This window comes from Antechinus flavipes, chromosome 1, assembly GCF_016432865.1.
Source record: "Antechinus flavipes isolate AdamAnt ecotype Samford, QLD, Australia chromosome 1, AdamAnt_v2, whole genome shotgun sequence".
NCBI classification, from domain to species: Eukaryota; Metazoa; Chordata; class Mammalia; order Dasyuromorphia; family Dasyuridae; genus Antechinus; species Antechinus flavipes.
This window is the reverse complement of record NC_067398.1, coordinates 720,926,497-720,943,515: the sequence shown is the minus strand read 5'-3', so window position 1 is coordinate 720,943,515 and position 17,019 is coordinate 720,926,497. Positions and strand designations below refer to the sequence as shown.

The following is a 17,019-nucleotide window of genomic DNA, read 5'->3' as shown; positions in this document are numbered from 1 at the left end:
CCCCAAGGCAAACGGCTTCCAGCCTCAGCCCCTTGGGGGCAGGGACTGGGCTTTGTAGTCAGGGCCGGGGACCTGAAAAATCCTCTGGATCTGGCTCCCGTTAGCCTTCCCGGTTATCTTCCCCCTAAGAATGAATCTAAGCTCCTCGGGCACAGGGACTGGCTACGGAAGGAGTGCTGGAGATTCACATCGTGTGACTTCTGTAATGCTAATTAATTAATGGGGAATCCGGAGAGGAACTTAACGCTTCGGGATGGTCATGGAAAACATTTCCATGTTAATATTGACCGACCACCTCTCTCCTCCAGTCTGTGCACGAGACTCCGCGGGGTTTTCTTGGTTCTGCTCTTTTCACTCCGCAAGAGTTGGTGTCGATCTTTCAAGGTTTTTTCTGAGAGCATCTTGCTCATCATTTCTTTTTTAATTTGATAGTTTATTTCCCCCAATTACATACAATATTCGTTTTATAAATTTTTTCGAGTTCCGAATTCTTTCGCTCCCAGAAAAGTATTTTGGTATAATTTATTCATATACAATCATACAAAGCATATTTCCATGTTAGTCACATTGTAAAATAAAACGCAAACAAACAAACAAAGAAACCCAAGAAACAAAAAAGTTCTTGATTTACATTCAGACTCATTCAATTCTTTCTCTAGAGATGGGAGAGCATTTTTTAAACATAAATCCTTCAGAATTGTCTTGGATCATTATCACCAAGAGTAGCTAATTCATTCACAACATCATCCGCTATTGCAATTACTTTATACAATGCTCTCCTGGTTCTGCTCATCTCACTTTGGATCAGTTCATGCAAATCTTTCTAGGTTTTTCTGAGAGCATCCTAATCATCATTTCTTATAGCACAGTAGTATTTCAAAACAATCATATACAACAACTTGTTCCATTATTCATCAATTTATCCCATCTCCTTAATATCCAATTCTTTGCCATCATAAAAAAAAAGCTGCTATAAAAGTTTTTGTACATATAACCCTTTTTCCTTTTTGTTTTTTATCTCTTTGGAATACAGACTCAGTAGTGGTATTGCTAGGTTCAAAGGATATGAAGGGTTTTATAGCCCTTTGGAAATACTTCCAAATTGCTCCATAGATTGGTTGAATCGGTTCGCAAAGCCATCAACATTGCATTAGTATCTCCATTTTCCCACATCGCCAACATTTGTCATTTTCCTTTTCTGTCATATTAGCCAATCTGTTAAGTGTGAGATGGTATCTCAGAATTACTTTAATTTGCATTTCTCCAATCAGTGATTCCATGTAGAGGGCCAATATTGAATAAGTCCTTGTACAGGAAGCATCCTGTTCAGGTGTTGCTTGAGTCTTGCTGTCTATAAGTGCTACATGCAGTTCAAAGCATTGACTCACCATCTTCCCTGAGTGATATTCCCTGACAGTGATATTCCCTAAGATAAACTTAAGATATCTAGGTGAACAATGTATGTAATAGGAGCAAAGCATCCCAAATCAATTTATGATTCTGTTTCAACAAATAGATTGTTACTGCTAGTTACTGTTTCCCCCACCCTGAATCAGTTGAGGTTAAGTGACTTGCCCAGAGTCACACAGCCAGGAAGTGTTAAATGTCTGAGACCTGATTTGAACTCAGGTGGTCCTGACTTCAGGGCCTGGTGCTCTATCCACTGAGATACCTAGCTGCCCCCTAGTTCTGTTTTTTTTTTTTTTAATCAGAAATCCTTGAAAGTTCTCTATTTTATTGAATGTTTATTTTATTTCCTGAAAGATTATATTCAGTTTTGCTAGGTAGATGATTTTTGGTTATCCAGCACCTTTGCTCTCCAGAATCACATTCCAAAACCTCTGATCCTAATGTAGAAGTTGTTAAATCTTGTGTTATCCCATGCTCCATGATATTTGAATTTCTTGTTTGTAATATATTCTCCTGGGAGCTCTGGAATTTGGCTATAATATTTCTGGGAATTTTCATTTGGGGATGTCTTTCGGGTGGTAAGCCATGGATTCTTCTAATTTCTGTTTTATTTTCTGGAACTATGCTATCAGGACAATTTTTCTTCATAATTTTTTAAAACATGACATTCACACTCCTTTTTAAATCATAAATTTCAATTACACTGATTTTTTTTGTTGTTTTATTAAAACTTTTTATTTTCATCTAGGGGAGGGAGTAGGGAGAAGGAAGGAAAATTTGAAACAGAAGGTTTTGGAAGGGTCAGTTTTGAAAAATTACCCATGCATATGCTTTGTAAATAAAAAGCTATAATTTTAAAAAAAGAAAGCAAAAAAAACCCCCTTTTTTTCAAAACATATACACAGATAATTTTCAACATTCACCTTTGCAAAACTTTGTATTCTGAATTTTTTTCTCTCTATTCCCCCCGTATAGAATTTTCTTTCTTCCCTAGATGGCAAGTAATAATCCAATATAGGTTAAACATGTGCAATTCTTTTATATATATTTCCACAATTATCTGCTGCACAAGAAAAATCAGATCAAAAAATAAGAAAATAAAATGCTAGCTAACAACCATAAAAGAGGTGAAAACACTATGTTTGTGATCCACACTCAGTCCCTACAGTCTTATGTCTGGATGCAGATGGCTCTCTTTATCACAAGTCTATTGGAACTGGTCTGAATCGCCTCATTGTTGAAGAGCCACATCCATTAGAATCGATCATATGCTGAGTGAAATGAGCAGAACCAGGAGATCATTATATACCTCAACAACGATACTGTTTGAGGATGTATTCTGATGGAAGTGGATCTCTTCGATAAAGAGAGCCTTAATTGATCAAAGATGGACAGAAGCAGCTACACCCAGAGAAAGAACACTGGAAATGAATATAAACTGCTTGCATTTATGTTTTTCCTCCCGGGTTATTTATACCTTCTGAATTCAATTCTCCCTGTGCAACAAGAGAACTGTTAGGTTCTGCAAACATATATTGTATCTAGGATATACTGCAACCCATTCAACATGTAAAGGACTCTTGCCATCTGGGGGAAGGGGTGGAGGGAGGGAGGGGAAAACTCGGAACAGAAGTGAATGCAAGGGATAATGCTGTAAAAAATTACCCTGGCATGCGTTCTATCAATAAAAAGTTATTAAAAAATTAAAAAAAAAGAATCGATCATAGTATAATCTTGCTGTTGCCATATACAATGATCTCCTGGTTCTTCTCACTTCACTCAGCATCAGTTCATATAAGTCTTTTTAGGCCTTTCTGAAATCAAGCTGGTCATCGTTTCTTACAGAATAATAATATTCCATAACATTCATATACCACAATTTACTCAGCCATTCTCCAGCTGATGGGCATTCATTCAGCTTCCAGTTTCTTGCCATCACAAAAAGGGTTGCCACAAATATTTTTGCACATGTAGGTCCCTTTCCCTCCTTTAAGATCTCTTTGGGATATTAGCCCAAGTAAAAATATTGGTGTTTGATACTTTTTGCGCATAGTTTCAAATTGCTCTCCAGAATGGTTGGATCCCTACAGTTCCAGCAACAATGTATCAGTGTCCCAGTTTTCCCACATCCCTTCCAACATTCATCATTATTTTTTCCTGTCATCTTAGCCAATCTGACAGGTGTGTAGTGGTATCTCAGAGTTGTCTTAATTTGCATTTCTCTAATCAAGAGTGATTTGGAGCACCTTTTCATATGACTACAAATAGTTTCAATTTCTTCATCTGAAAATTGTCTGTTCATATCCTTTGACCATTTATCAGTTGGAGAATGGCTTGAACTATTATAAATTTGAGTCAATTCTGTATATATTTTAGAAATGAGGCCTTTATCAGAACCTTTGAATGTAAAAATGTTTCCCCAATTTATTGCTTCCCTTCTAATCTTGTCTGCATTAGTTTTGTTTGTACGAAACTTTTTAACAATATAATCAAAATTATTTTATGATCAATAATGATCTCTAGTTCTTCTTTGGACACAAATGCTTTCCTCTCAGATCTGAAAAGTAAACTCTCCTATATTCTAATTTGCTTATAATATCACCCTTTATGTCTAGATCATAAATCCATTTTGACCTCATCTTTGTATAGGATGTTAGGTGTAGGTCAATGCCTAGTTTCTGCCTTACTAATTTCCAATTTCCCCGGCAATTTTTGCCAAATTACACTAATTCTTAAATTTTTTCTCCTCAATCTATTTTCCAGATCAGTTGTTTTTCCAATGAGATATTTCACATTTTCTTCTATTTTTTGATCAAAAAAAATTTTTTTTGCCATGTCTCATGGCGTAATTAGCTTCCCCTCCCCCAGTTCTAATTTTTAAGGGTTTATTTTCTTAATTAGGCTTTTGTATCTTTTTCATTTGATGGAGTTCTATTTTTTTTAAGGTGTTAATTTCTACAGAATTTTTTGTGATTCCTTTACCAGACTGATAACTCTCATTTCATGATTTTTTTGTATCATTCTCTTTTCTTTTGCCAGTTTTTCTTCTACCTCTGTGATTTGATTTCTTGAATCCTTTTTTTTGTTGTTGTTGAACTCTTCCAGAAGCTTTGGATATAGCAGTTTTGACTTGTCTTCTTGTAAGTTTGTGTTTTGATCTTCCCAGTCACCATGATAACTTTCTATGGTAAGATTCTTTTGGTGTTGTTTGTTCCACTTTATCCAGTCTACAATTTGTTTATCCATAGCTGTTTGCATAATTTTTTCCATTATACTGGGAACTCCTTGAGATCAAGCACAGTCTTCTGACTTACTTTGTATCCCTAATGTTTAGCACAAAGCTTGCAACATAGTAGGCACTTAATTTATTGACTGATCATAAACCAAATAAACTCCTTCATTGTGTCTTTTCTCTTTCTATCTCTGTGCTTCGGTTTCTTCTGTCTCTATCTCGCTCTCTGTCTTTTTTTCTCTGTCTTTCTGTCCTCACTCTGGCTCTGGTTCTCTCCCCCCCCCCTCTCTCTCTCTCTGTTTCTGTGTCTCTGACTCTCCTCTCTTTACTTCTCTCCCTCTCTCTGTCTTTGTCTCTGTCTGTGTCTGCCTGTCTCTATTCCCCCCTCTATTTCTCTATGTCTGTGTCTGTGTCTGTGTCTGTCTGTCTGTCTGTCTGTCTCTCTCTCTCTCTCTCTCTCTCACACACACACACACACACACACACACACACGTCCATCAGCTCTGGCAGTAGATAGCACATTTCATCATGAATTTTCTGGAATTATGGTTAATTACTGTGTCGATCAGAGTTTGTTGGTCATTACCATATTATTTTCATTGTACAAACTGCTGTCCTGGTTCTGTTTGCCTTGTTCTGCATCAGGTCATATAAATTTTATCTGGTGTCTGAGAGCATCCTCTTCTTTATGAGGTTGCATTGTGTTTGTTCAGGTATCAGATATGTGTCCTGGTGTTGCCTCTGAAAGAATGCAAGCTCAGTCTCTATCCAACTCAAGCAAAGGCATTTCAATGAGATTTACACATTCAGTGGACAGACCACGTTCCCTGAAGGAGCTAGCAGCCCAACAAAGCGAGACAAGGATTTTTATAGAACAAATGGCGCTCATCACATCACAAGATACATAATTTTTGAGGTTAAAGGAGGAGTTTGCTAACATGGCTAAGTCCTAAAGCTATGGTGGACACGTGGTTACCCAGAACACATATGGAAAAGCCCGTTGGGGGATATTAATTTATAGTAATGATATTGTAGCTAGCATAGATTCACCCAAGGAAAGCAAAGAAGGAGGAGCTATGAAGGTGCCATGATAGGGGAAAGATTTGTTGAGGGCTGCTATCCAATGTCCTGTTCTGCATCCTGTTGATGCTACTTTTTATTGGCTGATTTCTGTGTTATGTTTTGTGGTAACTCTCATATGGTAACCTATTAATGTGATTACAGAATGTGCTGACCTGATCATTGTTCTAGTGAAACTCATAATGATTTCTTTGTGGCTCAAGGGTGGGACCAGATTTGGGCTGAGCTGGGCTGAGGGTAACAGTAAGAATCCCATGACCATCACATCTGAGAAGCATGCTTTTCTATTCCCATTTAGCAATTGCTAGATAACTATCAGAGCTAAATATTCTAAATTTCTATTCAGGTTCTCACTTTTTTTTTTTTTTAGTAATATGTCTAATTTGTAAGAGGTACATTAAGCTCTTCCACATTTATAGTTGGACTTTCTATTTCTCTAATTAGACTAACTTCATTTAAATATTTAGTTGCTATAATATTGGGTGAGTATATGTTGTGTTGATATTGATTTTTGGTGTCTTCAAAGCATAATAAAAATAATACTTTTTCTGCTTTTCTCTTTTTATCATGTCTACAATTTAGCTTAGTCTGAAATCATGATTGCCACCTCTACTTTTTGAGTTCAACTGAAATATGATAGATTTTACTCCTGTCTCTAATTTTAACTCCATATGAAAGGGAGGAAAATGATCCTGGAGCAAATATTTTTAAATTTTTTTAAAAAGACATAAATAAAAATTTATTTGAAAAAGTTTTAAGGTGTTTCTCCTATAATTTTTTTTTACCACCTAATCCTTTCCTCTCCTTGAGTTTATAATGACTTTTCAATTTCCATCCAGTTTCTCTGAGTTTCCTCTCAGAAAGTGATTAACCCTTTAGTAAGAATAAAATATAAAAATGAAAAAAAATTAAAATAGGATTCTTGTGAAGGAGATTCTTTTGGAATTGATAGAAATTGTTCAAGTTTCTCATTCAAGTGTGCCTCAGGTCTTCACACTCAAGTATTGTCCTAATATTTTGCACTATTCGGCTTAAAGGAGGAAGGGGGAGGATTTCAGCATGCTTCTATGTCAACTCTGTGAAGCTAGAAATGATTCTTGCTGCTTATATTTGTATCTCCAGTTCTTGGCACAGTGCATATCACACAGTAAATGCTTAATACCAAGATTCCCAAACTATGTGCAGTCACTGAAGTGCTTCAGCAAACTTACAGGACATATAAAATTTCTCAGAGAAAAACAGTGATACGGAAACTGTCAGACACCATGTCTGGTTCCATGGGAATGGTTCCAAGGCAGTTCGTTTTTTGTTGCAGCTTTGGATTTCGATACATTTCTTTCTAGGTTTTCCAATATTTGAACTATAGGTGTCTGATTGCTGTTCTTTTCAACGACCCTCATAAACTCTCCAACATTCTCATATGTTACATTGTATCTTTGAGAAGTTTGATTTGAGTCGGGATAAAAATTGAGTACTTTGTAAAAAATCAATGTGGAGCAAGAAAGGATAGGGCGGGGAACGAGAAAGTGAAATAAACTATCATTTTTTTCCTTTCAATTTGTTTACGAGTATTTTTTTTTTCAAATAGCTACTAACATTACACTGTTGTGATCTATGCTTTTACTCTTCAGTCTGACACTTTGTGACCCCATTTGAGGTTTTTTTTGGCAAAGACACTGGGGCAGTTTGCCATTTTACAGATGAGCAAAGTGAGGCAAACAGGGTGATTCTGTCTGAGGTGGGATTTGAACCCCCGATTCTAAGCCCAACACTCTGTGTACTTTGCGCCGCCTAGTGGCCTCTGATCTTAGAATGACTCCAGCCCAATCTCCACTCCCTGGACCTCAATTTTCTAGACCATAAAAAGAGGGGCGGTCCTGGTCTTAAGAGTCCTTCCAGTTCCAGCCTTCCCCAAACCATTACCCTTTGGGTATGTCCTCCTCGATATTGTTCCCCAAATGTGGTGCCCATCCAAAAGTGAGCATAGTACCCCGAGGAGGGGGGATCTAAGAGGGGTGAGGGTTACTCTTGGGAGCCCGAGATCCCTCTGGCTCCCTGGGCAGTGAATAGAGCACAGTCGATAGGACTTGGGGATCCAACCTCAGATGAGAAAGGCACTTAAATCTCTGCCTCAGTTTCCTCAACTGTCAAATAATCCACAGTGTTGTGAAAAGTGAGATATTTATAGAGTGCTTAGCACAGTGCCTAGTATGTGATAGGTTTGTAATAATTTTCTTCCCCTTTTTGGCTACCCTATCACCCTATTGACTTACATTGGGGCCTCAAGCCACTAAAATCCCCAACCTATGGCTCATCTAGCCTCTCAGTCTTGCCCTTGTGACTACCAGGTGTGGGACTTTTTACTGCATAGTAGCCCTCTAGGGCCAAGATTTGGGCTAAGATTCTTTCTTTAGAATGCTGACCTTGGCACCCAGGATGTTTGTTAAGCTACCACCCGAACTGTGCCACCTGAACATTTGATAAGCAGGCCATCTGTTCTTCTACCCAAATCACTGGCAGCGATGTGAGCTAGCCCAGGGCCAGCCCTCGCTTGAGAAGGGAGATGGTCACCGAGTGATGACTCTGGGGCTGGAGGAAGGGTAGAGTCCTTGATAAAATTCAACTGCATCTTGGGTTCTGGAGTGTGTTGGAGAAGCTTGTGGATGGGTCTCTTACAATCCTAGTTTTAAGTGTGTAAAACAAACTATGCAGGATTAAGGTAAGCAATAATACTGACATATGATGACTTCTTTTTTAGAAAATATCACCCATTCCAGGGGGAGAGATGAAGAACGAGTTTTGTTTGGGACGTGTCTCCATGGAGATGATCATGAGGTAGTTGCTAATTAAAGATCCAGACTCAAAAGAGATGAGGACAGGAGGGACATCAAGGAAAGATGGGAGGTCCATAGATTTGTGCCATCTAGTTCAGCCTTCTTATGTTACAGAACAGGGAACTGAGGCTCAGAGAGGACCTGTTCAAGGTCACAGGATCTGAACTCAGGTCTTGTGATGCAAAATCTAGGGCCCTAAGAGTGCTGGGCTGGAGCGAAGAAGACTCTTCCTCCTGAATTCAAATCTGGCCTTGGACACTTAATAGCTGTATGACCTTGGGCAAGTTATTTCACCCCTGTCTGCCTCACTATTCTCCAGATGAACTTTATTCTTTTTCCTGGCTCTATAATTTCTTGGCAGTTTGGTATGGCACTGAAGAAATAGATTAATTTAGGTAAATTGTCATTTTTATTATATTATTTCAACCTAACCTTGAGCATTTGATATTCTTCCAATTGTTTAGATCTATCATTACTGCTTCAATTTTCTCAACTGCAAAATGAAAATAAAATAGTACCTACCTCATGGGGTTGTTGTAAGTAGTTGTTAAGCATATAGCACAGTTTCTGGCACTCAATAGGTAATTAATAAATGTTTATTCTCTTCCCTTTTCATTAAGGTATCGAAGTGATGTCCAAAGCTATTCAGAGTGCTCAAGGAGGAAAAGGAATGAGAAAAGCCCATTTGAATTTTGCATTTAAGATGTCTTTGGTGATCTTCCATCCAATGGAATGGAAAGAGAATCTGTAAACTTGAATGTCACCTATATTAGAACTGCAGTTATCTGCGCTGTTTGAAGCCTTGAGAAAAAGAGGGAAAAGCTGAGTGCTGGAGGGCACAGCCAAGGCCATGTGACAAAATACTGGTTTTAATACTTTTCTCCCCTAGGTTGAAACTAGGGCAGCAAAAGCAGGAAAACAAGGAGTGAAGGAAGAAAGGAAGGCAGGAAAGAAAGAAAGAAAGAAAGAAAGAAAGAAAGAAAGAAAGAAAGAAAGAAAGAAAGAAAGAAAGAAAGAAAGAAAGGAAGGAAGGAAGGAGGGAAGGAAGGAGGGAAGGAAGGAGGGAAGGAAGGAGGGAAGGAAGGAGGGAAGGAAGGAAGAAGAAGAAAAGAAAAGAAAAAAGGAAGAAAAGAAAAGAAAAAAGGAAGGAAGAAAGAAAGAAAAAGGAAGGAAGGAAGGAAGAAAAGGAAAAGAAAAAAGAAAAAAGAAATACATCAAATAAAAGAATAGTGATATAAGTGGATGACAAGTGAGCAGCCACTTTGACCTGAAAGCCCAAATCTGGTGAGGCTGGATGTTATTAGGGGACAAACACAGGCTTTGGTTTCCCTCTAGTGACCAGGAAGGGTATTGCTTCCTGTTGGAAGGTGGAGGGGTGACGGATGAGTCAGGCAACCAGTTAGTAAACCAAGTCTTTGCTCAGCATTTCCTCTTGGCAGGCTCAGTGCTAAGCACGAGGGACACAAATAGAAGTTCCTGTTCTTCTAAATCATACATCCTTTTAAAAATTAAAAAAAAATAGATTATACACGCATATTTACTTTTTATACAATTCCATACGAGTCATGTTGGTAGAGAAAAATCAGAACAAAAAGGAAGAACCGCGAGAAATTTTAAAAAGGAAAAAGGTGCAAATAGATCCACATTGTCTCCATAATCCTCTCTCTGGATACGGATGTCATTTTGCATCCAAAGTTTAATGGGCTTGCTTTACCGCTGAAAAGAACCAAATCTATCATAGCTGATCATTGAACACTGGGGCTGTTGCTGTGTACGATACCATGTACTGTTTTCCTGGTTCTGTGTACTTCACTCATGTTCATGTAAATCTTTCCAGGCTTTTCTAAAACCATCCTTTTCATCATTTTTTACAGAACATTACCATCATATCCCACAACTTTTTCAGCCATTCCCCGATTGATGGACATTTACTCGTTTTGCAGTTCTTTGCCACCGCAAAAAGAGCTGCTACAAACACTTTTATACATGTGGGTTCTTTTCCCTCCCTTATGATTTCTTTGGGATACAGACTCAGTAGTGAGACTGCTGGATCGAAAGGTATGCACAGTTTTATAGTCCCCTGAATATAGTTATAAATTGCTCTCCAGAATGGTTGGATTCATTCACAATTCCACCAATAATGTATTAGTGTCCCAGTTTTCCCACATCCCCTCCAACATTTATCATCATCTTTTCCTGTCATCAATCAATATGAGAGGTATAAAATGGTACCTCAAAGTTATTTAATTTGCATTTCTCTAATCAGAATTTTATCACCTTTGATATCCTCTCTCCCTAAGTAGAACACATGATTCAAGAGTTTACTCTGTTCTCTAAAGCTACTTTTCTTGTTTTTGTTTAAATAATTGTAACTTCCTTTACTGGCCAGCGACATCTGACCAATCTAACTTCACCTGATTATTTAAGAACAGAGTGGGGAGGTCTAGCTAGAAAGATCCATAGAGATAAAGGACCAAGGTTCCAGTCTTGTTCTCTTAAAATAGCAAGCTTTCTGGGGAGAGGAGCGTATGATTTTGCTTTGATTTGGGATGAATTTCCCCAAAGATATGAACTGGATCCAAGGCTTCCCTTCTGCCCCTTAGGCCAAAATGAATCAGAGTACCAAATTTTCCATCTGGAACGTGGCAAGGCTGTCGGGTCACATGGCCTTACTCCTTCGCCCTTCCCTTCCTCCTGCAACTCATGTGCAGAGGAAGAGCCCCTGGTGGCAGCTGGCCAGGAGGAACTGCCTGATTGTAGGAGGAAATAGAGGGTAGACCTCGATGACAATACCCAGATCCAAGGGTGGGAGCCACAGTAAGGGAGGGAGAGAGAGAGGAAGGGAGAAAGGGAGGGAGGGAGGGCTTTCCCCTTTCACTGCCTCCTCAAGCCTCTACAAAGCGGGCACAGAAGGCTAAGCAGAACTGCCTGCTCTTGAGTCTACAATTTAACAAGAAATAAGCCAGTCATTCTAGAAAAGGAGCCAAAGCGTTTCTACCAGATCCATTCAGGTCTGGCCACCGCTACTCCATCTGCTGGCTGCCTAGGGAATAGCGCTCCTCCCCATTTCCACTGGCTTCCCAGGTCAAGCAGCAGCTCCATGTCCTGCCCAACTCCCTTTGCAACAACTCTTGAAGGTTTTGCTCATCCTCTTCCCCGCACTGCTTCCCCGCTGGATTTTCCTGTATCTTTCCTTGTCTCTGAACTTGTCCGGCACCAGCCGTTTAGGAGAAATCTGTCCCCAGCCTCCCTTCTCCTATTTTTTTTTTTTTTTTTTTTTTTTTGCTGAGGCAGTTGGGATTAAGTGACTTGCCCAAGGTCACACAGCTACCAAGTGTTAAGTGTCTGAGGCCAAATTCGAGCTCAGGTCCTCCTGACTTCAGGGCTGGTGCTCTAGCCGCTCCTCTCCTAGTTTTTCATCTCCACCTTCCTCTCCCCTCCGTTGTCCTATATTTCTCTTCCTTCTGTCAACCAAACTCCATATAAAAAGCTGCTTCTACTCAATCTGCTCTCACTGGTTCCTCAGCCCTCTGCAATGGCCTTTTCTCCACCTGCATCCCTCCTGCCGTCTCCCCACTGGACATTCTCTTCCGATATTCTCTTCCACTACTCTTGAGCTCCTCCTCCTCCTCTCCTAATTGGTTCCCCTTCTTCGATGGCTCACTGTCCCCCCCCCCCAAGCATAGGAGTGTCCCCCAAGGCTCTCAGATTTCTTCCATTCTCAGTGACCTCCTCAGGTTCTTTGGGCTTAAATCTAAACTGTGAATGATCCAATGACTCCCAGGCACGTTTTAGTGCCCCAAACCCACTGATTGTCCTTCATCTTTGACCATCACCAAATGTCCCAGAGCCCCTTCAGATTCAGCATATCCAAAACTCAATATTTCTTCCCTTCCCCCACCCCTCTCCGCCTTTTGAGCTTCCTCATGTTGGCGGAGGGCACCAGAATTTTTAGCCACTTCAGCATTTTATTGGGCTTCTCCCCCCTCCCCCCACATAACCAAGCAGTTGCCCACACTTGGCGTTCTCAGAGCTGCTTGTGCTCCCACAGCCGGCCGCCTTCCCGATTCAGGCTTCCATTATTTATTATTATTTTTGCTGAGGCAGTTTGGGTTGTGACTTTCCCCCATCCTGCTACCTCCTCTATTTGTCTCAAGCTCTTTGGGCTTTTGGTGCCCTACTTGTCCCTCGCTCCACAGTCCAGCCAAACTGTTCTCCCTCTTCTGTCACCATGTCTTTGCCCTAACTGTGCCCCCTTCCTGGAATGCCGTCCCTCTTCCTTCGAGATGCCTCCTTCCCCCAAAGCCTTCCTACCTTCCCTTTGTGTAAGAGCCCGGACTTGCCAGGTTTGTGCGCTCCCAGTTGTTCGTGACCTTTGCAGACTTCAGTAATGAGCTGCCTAAGTCCATCATCAGGCATAATTATCAAATAAGACTCTGACGATTAGGATTCTGGGCCAAGAGCTGCCAGAGCAGGAGCTACCTCAGAGGCGGTGAAAGGAAGGCAGTGGGGGACGCCTTAGCCGCCCTGGGACCGCGCACAATTTGCCGCCAATCAGCCTGGAGCTGGACGGGGTTCTGTCCCAAGTGCTCGATGGAGCGACAAAGGCCAAAGCGGGAGGCGACAAGGAGCAAAGCCATTTGGTGTCTGACTGAGGCAATAACCCACAGAGGGGAGGCCCTGAATTCAGGGGGCCCGGAAAAGGCTTCCGGGATTCGGAGGGGTTTGAGGGGGACCATGGAAGCACCAGCGGGCCGAGGTGAGGGGGGACATTCCGGATGGGGGGATAGCCAGGGACAAAGGCCGAGGCTCGGGAGATCCTGTCCCGTGTTCGACTGGAGTGTGGGGCCTCCGGGGCGGCTCCGTTCTAGAAAGGGCCTTGAACGCCGAACAGGATTTCGTATTTGATCCTGGAGCTGAGAGGAGCCACGGGAGCGTTACATGGCCGTTCCCCTTTTGAGTCATACTGAGTTCAGGACGAAGGTGAGTCGCCCGGGAGAACTCCAAGGACAAGACTCTGGCGAGAGCGCCGGCACCGACCCCTAGGCCTGCCCCAGGGGAGAAGTGCCGAGAGGCTGAGGACGCAGCCGGGCTCCCCTGAGCCCCAAGGCCTTTGTCCAGATCGCTTCCACCTCCCGCAGGCCCACGGTCTACTGGCCACGTCCGCAGCGGCCTCAGGCTCCAGGTCCCGCCCCGGACCCACCAAGCCGGGCCTCCCGGCCCTCCCGGCCCCGCCTCCGTTCCGCCCCGTCTCGGCCCCGCCCCGCTCTCCCCACTACATCCCTCCTTCTGGCCCACCCCGCATCCTACACACGTCCCACCTCGGCCCCGCCCGCCCATCATGCTGCCATTGGCTCCACCCCGGCCTCGCCCTCCCGCCCCGCATCCTCCTGGCCCCGCCCCCACCTGGCCTCTTTCCTCCCCCCCAGCCCAGGAGACTGTTTCCGGGCCCAGCTTCGGACCGACCCTCGTTGTCCCCCCTCCCCCCGCACCGAGCGGCCGCTCAGCCATGGCCAGCCCTGCCACTCTCTCCTGCCCGCCTGCGGCGAACGGGCCCCGCGTGCGGCTCGTCGTCACCGGGGATGACTTCGGCTACTGCCCGCGGCGGGACCAGGGCATGGTGGAGGCCTTCCTGGCCGGGGCGCTGACCGGGGTCTCCCTCCTGGTCAATGGCGCGTCCGCCGACACCGCGGCCCAGCTGGCCCGCAGGTGGGGGGGGGCCGGCCCGGCCACGAGGGGGAGGGAGGAGCCGGGGGCGGGGCCCTGAGAGCGGGGAGCGTGGGAGGATGGCCGGGGGATCCAGGTCACCGGCCCTGGGAGGAGCCAAGATCATTGGGGGGTGGGGGTGGGGGGGCAGGGACGGGCCCTGGGAGGGGGAAGAAGATGCTGTGGGTTGGTAGGTGACCGGCCCTGGGAGGCGGGAGCGTGTTCAGACCTGGGTTGGAGAAGGGGGACCCCTCGGGGGAAGGGACTTGTCAGGGCCAGGGCTGGGCTGGGGGCTGCCCCGGCTTCCCCAAGAGCCTCGCTCCCCGCAGGCACCGCATCCCCGCCGGCCTTCACGCCAACCTGAGCGAGGGGCGACCCGTGAGCCCCAGCCTGGGCTCCGGGGCCTCTCTGGTCGGCCCCGGGGGCTTCTTCTTGGGCAAGATGGGCTTCCGCAAGGCGTTGGCCGAGGGCCGGGTGGCATTAGGCGAGGTAAGGCCGCCCCCCCACCCCGGGGGGTTGGCAGAGAGGGGGTGGGAGAGGCGAGAGAAGACCCCGCCCCAAGCCCGCCTCTCCCCCCTCTGGCCGCAGGTGCGGGAGGAGCTCCGGGCACAGCTCCGCTGCTTCCTGGACCTCTTGGGCTGCGAGCCCACCCACGTGGACGGCCACCAGCACGTGCACGTGCTCCCAGGTAGGAGGCGGGGCTGGGGAGGAGGTTGGGAGGCGTCCCGTCTGTGCCCCGACCTTGGGTGGGCCCCTCAGTGCCCCAGTTCCCCGTGGCCCCGCTTCCCCCTTCCCCCCCCCCCCAGGTTAGATCAGGGGCGGCCCTATCCCCAGGTGTGCGCCAGGTGTTCGCCGAGGTGCTGCAGGAGCACGGGGTCCAGTACACGCGGGTGCCGGTGGAGTTCGGCCTGCGCCGCTGCGAGTGGCTGGAGCCCCAGCTGCGGACCTTCGCCTTGGCGGTGGAGGAGGATGCCCGGGCCGCCAAGGAGGCGTTCGAAGAGCTGGGCCTCCGGTGAGGTCCCGGGGAGTCTGATCCGCCCCAGCAGGCCCCGAGGCAGCGGGGGCGCCCCGCTCGGGAAGGGAATGGCTAGCGTGGTAGAGGCCCAGAGACCTTGTCCAAGGGGCCGATGAAGGACGGCGGCTAGCCTAGAGAAGCTTGGGCCACTTATGGGAAGTCAGTCAGATTTTGGTCCAGTCGGAGGAAAACCGTGACTTGTTCCCGAGTGGACCGGGCCATAGGAGGTGGTGGGCGGCCCGCGGATGTCGGGGCCACCGTCCAAGTGAGGGCTGGCCAGGTAGGGGAGCCCCGGGTCACAGCCTCTCTCCCCGCAGGTGGCCGGATGCATACATTGGTTTGAGCACTATGGGCAAAGACATGTCTGTGGGCAGGATCAAAGCTGCCATTGACCAGGCCGTGCAGAGCGTCCTGGGCCCGGAGGACATCCTGCAGGGAGGCCGAGCCGTCACCCTGGAGCTCATGACCCATCCTGGCTACCCCAGCGTGTCACCCACCAGCGGCTGCGGGGAAGGGCCCGACGCCTTCTCCCGGTCCTGGGAGCGGCTCCATGAGCTGCAGATCCTGCTGGACCCGGCACTCCACAACTTCTACCGGCAGAGGAGCATCAAGCTGTGTGCCTTCGAGGACTTCTGAGGCTGGGGGAGGGGGGTGGGCAGAATGGCACAGGCCCCACCTAGGCCACAAGGGCCTGCGGTGCCATCACTCGAACAGTGGGAAATCCCGGACAGGCCCCTTCTGTCTCCTTGGCTGCAAAAGGGACTCAAATGGGAGGACTTGGGAGGACTTGGGAGTCCCCGTTTCCTTCTGACATCCATTGCGCTCACAGGGTGCACTACCTCTGGAATCTGGGGGCCTGAATTCAAATCTCTCCTTGTGACTGTGGGCAGATGCTTTGCTCCATGGGCAATGAGGGGCTCAGACTAGAAAGCCCCCAAAGCTTCCTTCTAGCACCATACTGACAGTCTCTACATAAACCATGGGGCAGGAGGGAAAGCTCCAGCGGAACTTGGAGGCCTGGGGCGGAGTCTTGGCTCAGGCTGTGACTACCTGTGTGACCCCAGACAAGTCATTTCACCAAATCTACCTAAGCTTTAAAAAAATGGGAATAACAGCCCCTACCTCCCAAGGTTGTTAAGAGGATCAAATGTTACAAATAATATTTGTAAAGTGCTTGGCATACAGTAGGCACTTAATAAGTGTTCCCCTTTTCCCTGTTTGCTAAGAAACAAACAGGATCCAGAGTGGAACCCTGGGTAAGGAGCGCTTTAAAGAACAGAAGATTTGATATTTGATCCTGGTGTTGGAGTAACTCCCAGAGGGACGAGTGAGGTGGGGTGAAAGGTCGTTCTGCACTTTAGCAAAATCATTTTGCCAGCTGAATAGAGACCGGATTGTATTTTTTTAATTAAAAAAATTTAACGAACAAAAATCTACTTAGTCTCCCACTCTTTCCCATGAGGGAAGAAATTCCCCAAATCTAACAAAAACGCATACACAAGCCCAACCAATTTGCCCAAACATGGCCTGCCTTCTCTGCCACCCTGAACTGGGATCGGTCTTGGATGAAAATGTCTTGAAGGCGTAGGAGTAGAAAAGGCAGGTAGGTGGACAGGGCAAGGCTGATGGAGGCAGGGTCCAGTGGCCACAGCTGGATATCCGACCCCTGGGTTTCTCTGGAGAATGAGGTAAATCCAGACAAGGCTACTGCCATAAGGGAGGGAGATCTGGAGCAGGAGGGG

General features: G+C 45.6%; 1 protein-coding gene across 2 annotated transcripts; it reads left to right on the top strand.

Moving 5' to 3' along the window:
- Positions 1-13,839: 13,839 nt before the first annotated feature.
- On the top strand, positions 13,840-16,709 carry YDJC (YdjC chitooligosaccharide deacetylase homolog). 2 transcript variants are annotated; one of them, XM_051970138.1, is made up of 5 exons: positions 13,840-14,265; positions 14,592-14,751; positions 14,851-14,950; positions 15,097-15,274; positions 15,595-16,709. In XM_051970138.1, the coding sequence occupies exons 1-5, from the start codon at positions 13,898-13,900 to the stop codon at positions 15,911-15,913; spliced, it is 1,125 nt and encodes a 374-aa protein (XP_051826098.1). In that variant the 5' UTR covers positions 13,840-13,897; the 3' UTR covers positions 15,914-16,709. The 2 variants fall into 2 exon arrangements, with proteins under 2 accessions (XP_051826098.1, XP_051826108.1); XM_051970148.1 differs by lacking the exon at positions 15,097-15,274 and having other exon boundaries at positions 15,595-15,711.
- The last annotated feature ends 310 nt before the right edge of the window (positions 16,710-17,019 follow it).